Consider the following 13,220-nt stretch of genomic DNA (forward strand, 5'->3'; position numbering starts at 1 on the left):
TCTCCCCATGACTGCTGATTACAGCCTGTCACGGCTGATCCTGTGCAGCGGTGTTTGTGCCTCCTTGCTGACTGACACCTCTTCCACCTGCTCCCAGGTGCTCTACTTTACTGGTGGTGGGCGACAACTCACCTGCTGTGGAGGCTGTGGTAAGTGTGCCCTGGTGTGAGGAGGCTGGGATGGCAGTGTAGCTGACTGTGTAAAGCAGGCACCCTGCTGATGGGATGGGAACACGGCCACACCAGGCCATGCTGTGTCTAGTTGCACCTATCAGGTTTTCCTGTTACACATTTAGAAAATCAGTTCCTCAGCAGTCACCAGGCCTCATGGGATTGATGAGTGTGGTCCTTGATGGCTCTGTGTGCCCCTGTCCACTCTGTGGCAATTACTGTCAGATTTTTTTGCACTCAGCTTTCCACCTAGGGGAAATTACCACTACAGATCCAGCAGGTAGGAAGACTGCCGAGGGCCTGTAATTCTTCCCTTGTATTGACTTAAATAGCATGTTCACTTATTTTTTTTTTAAGGTATAGTTTAGCATTGCTTCTTGGCCTTTTGGCTAAGATCAAGTGTAAAGGTATAGTTTAGCTAAATAAATAAGGTCTTTTCATCTTATTTCCACATGCCTGTTTAGAGAGGTGGGGCTACAGCTGAAACACAGACTAGGCACTCCTCAAATCACAGTTAGACCCAACTCTTGCCGGAGCCCCTATGCCTCTAGTGGTAGGCACTTGAGAGAGAGCCCACAAGAGCTTTTCAGGATTGACACCTGGTTTTGGTCACCAATTCAGCATCGTTTTGAGCGTCTCCCATTCAGTGCTGAGGAGTAACAGCTGGTATCTCTATTCAGGGACTTAGACTATGCAAAGACTGGTCAGAGAGCAGTGACTGAGGCCGGGATGTAGCTCAGCGCAGAGCATCAGCATGTGCAAGGCCCTGAAAAGCACACACACTTAAACATGGAGACGTCAAACACTTATGTGAAAGAAATACAAAGTAGTGAAGAAAAGAAAGCATGGCTTATTATGCTAAATCCAGATATAGAAACTGATTTCTAGAAAATATTTACAGCTTTCTACTATAGTCTGAGCACTGTGACTAACCATTAGATATCCATTGTAAAATTCTACCCATTAAAATAATAATAATAATAATTCTACCCATAGATGCTCTGGAAATCCTACTCAGCTGTAAAGCTTTTGAAGTTGTTCCATTTTCCCTTGTGTTATGTATAGTAAGCACACACGCTCCTGGCTTCCAAGCTCTTGCCACAGGCTTATGTGTATATTCTTAGAAAACGTGATAAGGGAAAGCTATTTGATTAAGTGAACCAGAAAATATTGTCCTTCTAGAGCTCAGAGATAACCTTCCCAAACCATTTTCTTTGAGGACACCTTCATGGATAGAATGGAGATGTGCCAGTCCATCCTTCCTAGTTTTGATGACCATCACAGTGGAACAGTCACAGAGGAGTTCAGCTTCGTACAGGAGAGCCAGAGACCTTGAGACAGAAGAGTGAGAGTTGGGGAGCAGCCACCCTCCACTCCAGGCAGGAGGGGCTGAGCAGGGAGGTGGAGACAGTGCTCAGGCCCAGCGGATGAAGGAAATCCCACCAGGCCAGGACCACAGTCCTGTTCATCCCTCAGAGAAGGGAGGTCCCTGCCCGTTTGTCATGTGGTCTTTTGACTCAGGATGCTATTCATTAAAGACTGAAAACATCAGAAAAGGAAAGGGCAGAGTTTTAGGTGCATGCTGAGCCGTCAGACAAAGCATGCACCACACAGGACAGTTAATCTCTCTGGCTTAGAAGATCACTAGCACGGTCATTCTAGCAATTGATAAAATTGTTTTCTCTTTCAGGTTGAATGTAATTCTCGCCTTGACCCTATAAATACGACTTTGCTAAAGGTGACGTGCTTTCTCTCAGAGCCTACCACTTGTGATAAGTGAGATACGTTTCAGCTCTGTGCTTTAAGTTTCACTGTGATTCTCTTCTCTCCACTCAGGGTGCTTGTGTTCTCGCTGTCGCTGTCTCTCTCTCTCTCTCTGTCTGTCTCCCCCCCCCTTCTCTGCCCTCATGAATAAGAAAAATATATATATTTGTTACATTTATATACTTATTGATGGGGAATAACAGATGCCAAGGCAAATGTGGAGGTTAGGACAAGTTACAGAAGTCAGTTCTCTCCTGTCGTGTGAGTCTCAGGGACCATACTCAGGTCGTCAGGCTTGGCTGCAAGCACATTATCCTCTGAGCCATCTCACCAGCCCCAAAAATATTGTTTTCTGAATAAGTCATGTTTTACCCACTGAAAAAGAAATACGTAGTAAAATATTAGTGTCTTTTTTCTATATGTTTTTAGATCACAATATCAGAGGACCTAGAGGCTTGGCCATGGTGGTGCATGCCTTTAATCCTAGCACTCAGGAGGCACAAATGGATCTCTAGTTAGTTTGAGGCTAGCCTGGGCTATATAGAGAGACTCTGTTTAAAAAAAGAAAGGTAAGGATGGTGGCCAACTCATAGAAGGCAAGGCAAGAGGATGGATATGAGTTTGAAGCCAACCTGTGCTACAGAGTGAGTTCCAGGCTATCCTGCACTACAAAACAAACAGGCAAATAAAGATTAGAATATATTTATAGACCTATATCTGTTTTCCTCCATTTATGTCAATATTTTCCCATTCCATTAAAAATTAAATGAACATAAAAAATTACAAGAAATAAAGTAATACTGATAATGCTTTGTATCCTGAATCTTTGTTTTGTTTTGTTTTGTTTTTCGAGACAGGGTTCCTCTGTGTAACAGCTCTGGCTGTCCTGGAATTCACTTTGTAGACCAGGCTGTCCTTGAACTCACAGAGATCTGCCAGCCTCTGCCTCTTAAGCACTGGCATTAAAGGTGTGCGTCACCATGTCTGGCCCCTATTGTATTTTTAAGGAAGCCTGAAAGAGTATCTTAGTGATAAGGATGAATTTTTCCTCTTACAGTTGTTATAAGTTTAAGTTATAAGATTATCAAGGTTCACCTTCTTGAAGTGTCCCCCAGACAGAAGCTCCCACTGAGCTTGTCCAAACAGGACCTTGTTTGGGGACCTGGCCCACTGCTCTGTCTCCATCCTCATGACTCCTGCCTTTTTCTCACTCAAGTGTGTGTAAAAGAAAAGCCCTCTTACAGCAGCATGTAGCTCTCAGCACACACACAGGCTTAGTACTCTGAGACTACCAAACTCCCCGTGCTCTTAACTGCGGACGGCCCATGGGCTTCTCTAGAATGTGGATTAAAAATCATGGTTTCAAGCCAGGCATGGTGGTGCACGCCTTTAATCCCGGCACTTCAGAGGCAGAGGCAGGTGGTTCACTGTGAGTTTGAGGCCAGCCTGGTCTACAAAGTGAGTCCAGGACAGCCAAGGCTACACAGAGAAACCCTATCTGAAAAAAAAAATCATTGTTTCAATGTTGACTTTTACAAAGTATGGTGTTGCATGCCTCAAGAAACCAGACTTGGGAGAGTGTGTGTGTGTGTGTGTGTGTGTGTGTGTGTGTGTGTGTGTGTGTGTGTGTGCTCGCGCATGATGGATGTGAGCCTCCTGAGAGGATGCTGGGAATCAAACTCAGATCCTCTGGAAGAGTAGCAAGTGCTCTTAACCAGTAAGCCATCTCTCCAGATCCCATATGCATAGCTCCCTATATAGACAAGGGTTGCAACTCACTATGTAACCTGGACTGGCCTTGCCCCAGATGCCCAGGAACTCCATTATAGGTGTGTACAGCAATGTCTTACTTCTAACCAGTTTTAACATCTAAACTTTGCAAAAATCCCAGCCCATACTATAGTTTGGTCTATTTTATATTTGTCAGATTAAATGGTTGTTTCTCATGTTTTCCTCTTTCTTCTTCCTCCTCTTTTTTTTTTTTTTCTGCCTCCCAAAATTGTTCCTTCTTAACCTCAAATTCTTATGCCGTCTATGGCATTTCCCTGTCTTAAATAATGGCTTCTATTTAAATAAGGTTTAATTCTAGTGATGAAATAAGGGATTCATATACCTTTAAAAAATATTTTATGATTTTCTGTGTATGAGCGTTTCACCTGTATATATGGATGTGTGTATGTATATATGTGTATGTATGTATTGTGTACATATATGTGAGTGTGTATTTATATCTGTTACAAACTTATTCAGTCAGAAGCCCTGAGATAGTGTGCAACAGTCAGGATTTAACAGGGGCCTCCAGTACACACTAGCAGAGCTCTAAGACTGCCCAATGAAAACCCTTCAAAGGGGAAGAGCGGCACCACCAGACCCAGCTCGGCCAGGTGAGGAGGGTTGGACAGGTCTCCCCTCCTGGTGGCATCACACCCCCTTGTCACAGAGTAAAGACAATAAAGAGATGGAGGGGATTAGAAAGCAGACATGGTGCCCAGCACTCAGAGGCTGAAGTGGAGGACTGAGCAATGTAGGAAAGCCTGTCCCTGACCTCTGAGTAGGGAAAGGGGGCTCACCAAAGCATGGAGCACTGAGGCACGGGACTGTGAAAAGAAGCTTGTTCGGCTTGCAGGCAGAGCAGGGTGAAAGGTGTAGCTGGCAACACTGTCAGCCCAGCGAGAGGCCTGAAAGCTGGCCTAGCGTCCTGTGGATGCGCAGCTCTGAATGTCACTCTCAGGCTTTTGTCCAAGGGAATTGCCAGCAGCAAGACTGCACAGAGTGCGCTGAAGCGGCACAAAGGTGGATGCAGTTAAGCACTAAGGAGCCACAGTCATCCCTGACCTCTTTGAAAGAACTTGGGATGCTGAGAGCACTCCCCTCCGTGGACGTCCTGCTGACTTAGTGTTCTTCCTCTTCTAGATGGCAGACTGTGGAGGACTGCCCCAAGTAGTTCAGGTAAGAAAGTAGTAATCACACATGCGCACATGTGCACGCTCACACACACACACACACACACACACACACACACACACACACACACACACAAACTCTCATTACTTTAACCTCTCTACCTATGCAAAAATTAATGCCTTCTTTGTTTGTCCCCCCAGCCTGGGAAGCTCACCGAGGCCTTCAAGTACTTTTTGCAGGGGATGGGCTACAGTGAGTAGTGTGTATTTTCTATTTAGCAGAAGTTTATGAGTTAGAGGATAAGTTTAACATCTGGGAGACCACAATTCTCAGGACACAACCCATCTGTAGTCAGCCTGTAAGTAGAAAACAATAGAGAGTATGGAGCGGGCATTCATCTGTGCATGTGTTAAGTTAGGCTGACAGCTAGCATATGTCCTCAGACTAAGAGGTGGGTTGTTTGTTTGTTTGTTTGTTTGTTTGTTTTTAAAGACAGGGTTTCTCTGTGTAGCCTTGGCTGTCCTGAAACTTACTCTGTAGACCAGGCTGGCCTCAAACTCAGAGATCCACCTCCCTCTGCCTCTCAAGTGCTGGGATTAAAGGTGTGTGTCACCACACTTATCTCTAGGAAGCGATTTCATAGCTCAGGCTCAAGTATGTTCAATGTGCTTCCTAGGGCAACCAGTAAGCAACATTGTCTCAACTGAACTGTCAGGGTCTGACTTCAGGCCCACATCATGTTCTTTTTGGTTTTTTGAGACAGTTTCTCTGTGTTGCCTTGGCTGTCCTGGACTCCCTCTGTAGACTAGGCTGGCCTCGAACTCACAGAGATCCACTTGCCTCTGCCTCCCTGAGTGTGGGGATTACAGGCGTGCGCCACCTCGCCAGTTCCAGGCCCACATCTTAAGCAGCAAAGCTTTGGCTGCCTTAGTTAGGAATGAGGGCATATGGTATACCTGAGCCCAGCAGGTTATAGCTCAAGGCCCACAGAAGCAAAGTAGAAACCCCAGGAGAAGGGGACGGTGTCCTTAGTGAAATCTGTTCTGCCACAAGAAGAGCTAATATTATGCACTACTGCTGAGCTCTTATCTCTCAGACTCCTGAGCTTTCTCATTTGTCATGGAAACTCACACTTCCTTCTCTCAAGGGCAGATATAAATAGATAAACACCTTTAACCCCAGTACAGAACTCTTCACCTAGCAGGCAGTTTTTCTATCTTTGGTGTCCATTGGAGAACGACCATTGATGAGCTGCCTGGGAGGTTGGGCCCTGGGTTCAGAACTGCGCCTGCCAGGAAGACCATGTGTGTCTTGTCTAGAGTGGCTGTGTTGTCCGTCTGTAGCTGCTACCAACCGAGCCCACACACACAGCCCTGTGGCTCAGCAGGAGCAGAAGTCCTCTCCCTGCCTGTTCTCATCCTCTCCCAAGAAAACGCCTGCTCGTGCAGCGGCTTCTAATCCAGGCTAGGGTGGCTCTACAGAATGAGGGTGGAATAGCTTCTTTTGTCTGTTTAGACACATGTCATTAAAGCATCTCATGCTCCTCTCTGGGACCTTGAAAGAAACTTTCATCCCTGGCTGAATATCCTGCCAGCATCTTCTAGGCAGCCAAGTTGTTACGTAGCCCTTGTGGGTCACTAACCTGCCTTTTCCTGTGTCCATCCTGCTTCCAGTCCCGTATGTGCAGCTCAGTCACCTCACCAGCGAGTCAGGTACCTTCCTGTGCTGGCCCTGCCCGCCTCCCAACCATGCTCTTCCTGCTGCATTGGCTGCCTGCAGCATGTCCGCGGTTTCCTGTACAGTGAGAGCCCGATAGAACAGGGCTCCGTGTGTTCTGAGAGTTCACCCTACAGGTCAGACCTGGTCCCTACACAAAAAGAGGGTTCCACTGAGCTGCCCAGGCCTCCTCCCACCCCAGCCAGGCTGGTAGCAGCAGCTAAAGCTCCGTAGGGGGGGCCCCTCTTCCACCACCACCTGGTTGCTAATCCTTGCAGTGAGCCCTAGACAAGAATCAAAAAGGGCCTGCAGACTTGACTCTAGGTGTCCAGAGACCACCACAGATAGCTTATGTTTTGACCCCAGTGAGGAAATGACATTAGAGACAGTGAATGATGACCCAGAATAATAGGCAGTGAAGTTATCTCAGGAAAGGCCCTATGCATGCCATGCCGAAGCTAAAAGGATCTTAGAGCCAAAGTAGGAACAGCAGCAAAAAGGAGTCTACATTAAATAGCCCCAGAGTCTGTGCTCTCTCAACCCCCGACCCCAACAACCTGTATAGAGATCAGCTCCAGAACACCTTCCCGCCCCTCTCCCCATCCGTGTCTCCTCCCCAGAGGGCAACGGTAGCCTGTGGACATGGATGGTAGTCTTGTTGTATCGGGCTTGCACTATGTTTGTGAAATACCTTCCCACTTGTGTGGTTTGTCGTTCTTTCTTGGTTTAGTCTTGCATGCGCAGCAGGTTTTGGTGACCAGTATGTGTTCCCAAAGCCACCTTCCTAACCCTGTGTGAATGGCGTGGGCACAGCTAAGAGGCTTCATTCCGCCCTCAGGGTTTCCCGTTGTACCCTGAAATAGAATCGGGGAGACTCAGATGCAGAGGAGCAAGGCAGCCTTGCACACAGTCCCTCAGCTAGAGCAAGTAGTGCCACGTGGGGCACCTCTTATGTCGCCCTGGGCTGGGAGAGGGGAAGTCTTTGCTGCGACCTGCAGGTCATCTGAGGCTCGCTAGGCTCCTCCTCTCACCTCTTGTTCTCTGTTACAGTACCGTCCGCCAGCATGACCCGCCTCGCCCGGTCACGAACCCACTCCACCTCAAGTAGCATTGGCTCTGGAGAAAGTCCTTTTAGCAGGTCTGTGACCAGCAATCAGTCAGATGGAACTCAAGAATCCTGTGAGTCCCCTGATGTCCTGGACAGACACCAGACCATGGAGGTGTCTTGCTAAGCAGATGCTCCTCCCTTGGACCATGCAAGTCCCTCCTCCTTGAAATGACCACTCCATAATAGAACATCTCATCCTGTCAGCTGGCCTCCACTCTCACTCATGCATGGCCATAGTACCTTTCTCTAAGCAGCCTGGATTACCATTCTCTCTACACACCCTTTTTGTATATACCAAGAACCACACCCATGCCATTACTGTAACATTCCAACTTCTTGATCCGATCTGATCTCCATATCTTCTCTTGCCAGCCTTCCCCTGTGCTCCCTCAAATATGTATCTGACGAGATTCTTTGATTCCCAACTCCATGTGTGTGCAAGCACGCGTGTCTGTGTCTGTGTGCATAGTTCTGTGATTTTAGACATGCTTTCTTGTAGAGCTTCTGCAAAGGGACTTGTTTGCATCCTCGGTGGCATTTTTAAGGGAAATACACAGAGCAGATATCTGGGTGACCACAAGATTGGGTTTTGGTTCCACTTGGACAACAGTATTTGCAGAGTGATTTCAGGAGAGGGCATGTCTGAGGAATGTGGGAGACTGTGCGGGCCACTGATTGGCTGAGACCAGTAGAAGGGCTACCTGTTACACAGACAGGCAGGCAGAGTGGCAGTCACCTCCCCCGTCCAAGTGGATTCACTTATGTCACCCTGTGAGTCAGAGGGAGGGGTCAGGGGATGGTGTCTGCTGCACTGTGGAGTTTTCTCAAAATTATCCTAAGCTCTAGATTAGCCAAGGAAGATGGAAACAAAGCACCAGGCTCACCTGTAGAGCGAAAATGCTGTCCCTGTAGCATCTGATAGCTTAGCAGACACCCACGCATCTGCAGGAAGCACCTCCCAGGTCTGGGTGGAGAGTGCTTCTCCACCCTCAGTCCCAGAAAAGGGGACAGTGTTATTTTAAAATGCCATCTGTGGCGAGGGTCTTAGTGTGGAGAAGGATGAACCATTAACAACCCGTCATGACAGATAAGTGTAGCCTAGGTGTCAGCAGACATAGGGAAGCCAAGTCACATGGAAGTGGAACCCATTTCTGGGAACCTCTTAAGAGTGCAAGGTCCCTTTATAGGAGGGAAGGGGACAATCTCAGGGCAGCCCTGTCCAGGCAGAAATACTTTTGCCCCTCTGTCTGTTGTCCATAAGGGGGTCATACCAGCCAGGGAGACCCTCTGGGAGGAAGCTGCCGCACAGCAAGGACTCCTCTCTCAGAAGTATCCAGATGTGAGCCTAGCCAGGGTCATGAGGTTCCAAGTCTGAGGAAGAGGATTTCACACACTCCTTGCTTTCTGCTAAGATAAGAAAGTGTCACTCTGCCAGAGTGTGACTTTTTACAGATTAAATAAAGCTGTATATGTCTCATTGTTACCTGGCTGCTGGTCTTATTTCTCAAAAGCAACTCTCCAAGGCTTGGTGTGGGAATGGGTTTATTTTACTGGTCTGGACTATGCATTTTCTTATATGTGATTACTTACTCCGTTTGGTAAGAGGGAGGAAGGGACACTTCAGAATAAATCACGTGAGCCAGGCGTGGTGGCGCACACCTGTAAGTCCCAGCATTCAGGAGGCAGAGGCAGGTGGATCACTGTGAGTTCAAGGACAGCCAAGGCTACACAGAGAAACCCTGTCTTGAAAAAAAAAACAGAGAAACTGTGTCTTGAAAGATTAAAAGAATAAATACTGTTTAAGGTCTCACAGCCAGTAAGAGCAAACCATGCTGAACTCCCGTCTACCTGATATGTCCTGTTCCCCGTAGACTCCCAAGAGGCCTGACAGTGCTGTTAGACTGCTGTAATTATGCCCTCGAAGAATAGTTTAGGAGGCCACTGTCTTGTATAGGGTAGAAAGACTCTGAGACTGGGAGCAGGCTTTGCTTATACAAGGAATGACAGAATCAGGAGGAGAGCTGGTGGCTCCAACAAGTTTCTAAGGGTCCATAGAACACGGTCTGCTCTCCCCATCTGACTGCCTCCAAGAGATTGGCGCTCTTCTGTGCACATGCCCTTGTAGACCCACTGCTCCCTTCTGGACTCCCTACTTGCCATATAGACTGTAGGCCCTGGACCACAGTCTTCCAACATGATTGAAGGAGAAAACTGGATCATCCTTCAAAGACACTGTCAGCCCCTGCACCTGCACTTGCACCTGCAGGGTGGGAGTCTCAGTTTGAAGAGGGGTGGAGCTAGGAACAGATGTGAGCGGGCCCTTTGGGTTCATTCCAAGCTCTAAAAGAAAAAAAGAAAAAAAAACTCAAAGGATAAGATGGCCATCCTGGCCCTGCAGTGTCTAATCACTGCCCGAGCAGCAGGAAGTCATCCTCTGCATGAGATCCTTGCATCCTCTAGGCAAGGTCATTGCAATGAAAATGGGATTAGAGAGAAGCACAGCAGCCTGGGCACTGTGCAGTTTCTCTGCCTTTCACCAACACTCTGCCCACCTGCTCGCCGGGACACCAGGCAGTGCCTAAGCACATAGTATGTTGCTCAGATGTGTGCCACATCATCTGCTCTCTTCTGTGAATGTGGCCAGCACCTGCTTGTCCTTGGCCTCACTGCCACTGCCTGGGCCTCAGCTTCCCCAGTAGGTACCAGACCAGGAAGAGGAAGTTGCAGAGCCCTGGAGAGGTGCCCAGCAGGTCCACTCTGGCCCAGGGGTCCTGAAGTAAAGCAAGGGAGTTCCTGACCTCCAGTCCTCCCTTCAGCCCTGTGGAGTGGGCCCTAGGGTCCTTCATCACAGGAGACAGTCCAGGTGTCATGCTTTGCCTCGCACAGCTGGTCTGAGTGAGTCCCCCATGCGACCCGTGCAGGCATCAAGCCGAGCACTTAGCCTGAACTTCACACTCATGGCGGCTGACGTGGAAGATCTGCCCTGGCAATGAGCAGATCCCAGCCCTCAGGAGGCAGCAGAACCCTTGCCCTCACCCCAGCTGCCCAACCTTCAAAGTCTCAGAGCCAATCCTGGAGCACCAGCCTGTTTGGTGTTCCTGAACTGTGTGCTGTGGACACTGAGCTCCTGCACAGAGGCAGCGGGACAGTCGCTGTTTCTCCAGATGATGACACGGGGCTGGCTCAGAGGAGCGGTCATCCCTGCAGGGCTGGATCTCTACTCAGTGCAGACTATTCCAGAAAATGGATGTCATCCCTTGGTATGGATGGACAACACCCTCATTCAGGCAGGGTGTGGCCCTACCCTAGGGCAAAGAGCATGCTGACTGTGTCCTCATGGTGTTCTGTGAGCTGCCCCTTCCAACTGTGAACTGTTGGCAGTACCTTGGCAGCTGAATGGAACTGAATGGGTGAAATTACATCATGTCCCTGAAAGCAATGAGATCATCTGAAAAGAGTGAGAAAACCCACCTCCCACCCCACTGAAACACTTAACATTGTGTTGGGAAATGATTATCCAAGACACTGCTGATAAACGCCTAGGGCCTTTCTTGAGCCTCACTGAACAGGAACATGCGATTGTGGATACTAACTGATGAAACACTCAAACTAGAAATGACGGTAGTCACATGTTTCACTCAAAATCAGAAGTTTGGAGACAGCCTAGGGAACATAATCCCAGTTATTACTTTTAAAAAGAAAATCCCAGCACTCAGGGAGGCAGAGGCAGGCAGATCTCTCTGAGCTGGAGGCCAGCATGGTCTACCAAGTGAGTCCAGGCCAGCCAAGGCTACACAGAGAAACCCTGTCTTCAAAACAAACAAAAGAATATTTGAAATTTTCTAAGAAATGAGTATGTGCCAGGTGGTGGTGGTGCACACCTTTAATCCCAGCACTTGGGAGTTAGAGGCAGGTGGATCACTGTGAGTTCAAGGTCAGCCTGGTTTACAAAGGGAGTCCGTGGCAGCTAGGACTACACAGAGAAACTCTGTCTTGAAAAACAAAAACAAACAGAAATGAGTATGTAATTAAAACTTGAAGGAACCCAGCAAAACAAGTGAAAAAAGGACATTGAAGACCAGGAAGGAAGCGTGGCCCCAGGCCTGGCTTTCCAGGGCATTATCTACCAGACCCAAATGTCAGGTGTGGTTCTCCTCACTTCTCAGATGAGAAAAAGAGGCACCAAGAAGGGAAGTGACCAGTCAGTCACTCAGAGCCCTGCAAGCCACACAGACTGACGCGGACTCCCGGCAATCTTACCCTGTGCTCTGGCACTGCTAACTGTGGTCAGCATCCTTCTGTTTTGGGCTCCCATCCCAAGCCCTCCTGTTTCTTCTGGCCCATCCCTAACCCTAGCCATGGGCCTTGGCATCCAGCAAAGAGCTCAGTGTCTTCCAACTATCCCTGCCACCAACGAGCAGACTGTGACCCCAGGGCTGAGGAATGGCTCCTCAAGCCACAGGAATTCAAAGGAGGATCAGCAAAGACTGAAGATTCCTAGGGAGCTTCCTGAGACAGGGTGGGGCCCAGGCAGACCCAAAGGGAATGGAAAAGGCAGGCCAAGCCAGGGGAAGGGGTACCAATAAAGGCTCCAATGCTCCTACACAGAGGTAGCAGAGACCAGTGGTCTTTAGAATGGGGCAAGGCCGCAGCCTAGGAAAGATTGCTGCAGAACAAACCACATACAGCTTGCTGGCAGTCTCGGCCTGCCTGTGAGCTAGGGCCTGAACCTGACAGGAGGGGCTCACTCCCAGTATGGGTTAAGTGTCTGGATCCTAGCTACGATCCATGGGCTGCGTCCCCACAGCAGCAGCCTTTTCCGGTCCCTTGCCTCTGAGAGGCTTGCTGCGGAATGATGGGATGAATGCCCAGTGCAGGAAAAAAACCCTGCCCAGCCTCAGCTGCAGTTCGTCTGGTCCAGGCCAGCGATCTGTCTCCGCACAAGCAGGTAGGTCATATCTGTGGGGTCACAGGGCCGTTCCCAGGCATCCTGAGATCTTACCATCTCTGGGACGTAGGCCAGCAATCCTAACACAGCATCAAGTTTCAGTAAGAGCCTACAAATGCCCTTTCCAGTAAGGCAGGCAAAGGCTCCTGGTTTCCGTTGGCCTTGCAGTAGTGGTAAGAACATCTAAGAAGCAGACACAAGAGGAAATGTGAGGGGCTTAGGAAGAAACTCAGTGGTGGAGCGCCTGGTTAGCACAAAGGAAGCCATGGGTTCCATCTCCAGCCCCCACACACAAAACACTTATTTCCTCAGTCACACTGTCCACATTCTAAGCGGGATAGGACACGTACATTGTTTGTCGCAGGAAGTTCTTCACCACAGTTAGCTGCTGTGAAATACCTGACAGGAAATTAGTTTTCTCGCTATATATATGTGTGTTTGGTTTGTTTTTAATCATGGGAGAGAGGTGCACATGAGTGCAAGCATTTGTAGGTGCCAGAAGTGTTAAATGCCCCTGTAGCTGGCATTTGTGAACCACCTGCCGTGGATGCTGGGAACCAAACGACCCTCTGCGGGAGCACTGAGGGCTCTTGGCCTCTTCAGGCGCTTG

The 13,220-nt window shown here is 48.7% G+C and overlaps 1 protein-coding gene across 7 annotated transcripts in view; it reads left to right on the forward strand.

Annotated features, from left to right (window-relative positions):
* LOC311594173 (protein NDRG3) overlaps nucleotides 1–9,145 on the forward strand; it is a 63,874-nt gene extending 54,729 nt beyond the window's left edge. For 5 of the 7 annotated variants that reach the window (XM_084775708.1, XM_084775710.1, XM_084775714.1 and 2 more), the window contains 6 exons: nucleotides 98–149; nucleotides 1,861–1,908; nucleotides 4,848–4,883; nucleotides 5,039–5,090; nucleotides 6,512–6,550; nucleotides 7,605–9,145. In XM_084775708.1, the coding sequence (XP_084631834.1) occupies nucleotides 98–149; nucleotides 1,861–1,908; nucleotides 4,848–4,883; nucleotides 5,039–5,090; nucleotides 6,512–6,550; nucleotides 7,605–7,786 (409 nt within the window). In that variant the 3' untranslated portion in view covers nucleotides 7,787–9,145. The remainder of the gene's footprint in view (nucleotides 1–97; nucleotides 150–1,860; nucleotides 1,909–4,847; nucleotides 4,884–5,038; nucleotides 5,091–6,511; nucleotides 6,551–7,604) is intronic. The other 2 variants (XM_084775711.1, XM_084775713.1) reach the window with 1 other exon arrangement.
* The last annotated feature ends 4,075 nt before the right edge of the window (nucleotides 9,146–13,220 follow it).

Source organism: Acomys minous (assembly GCF_964271855.1).
Source record: "Acomys minous genome assembly, chromosome: 3".
In the NCBI taxonomy this organism is placed as follows: Eukaryota; Metazoa; Chordata; class Mammalia; order Rodentia; family Muridae; genus Acomys; species Acomys minous.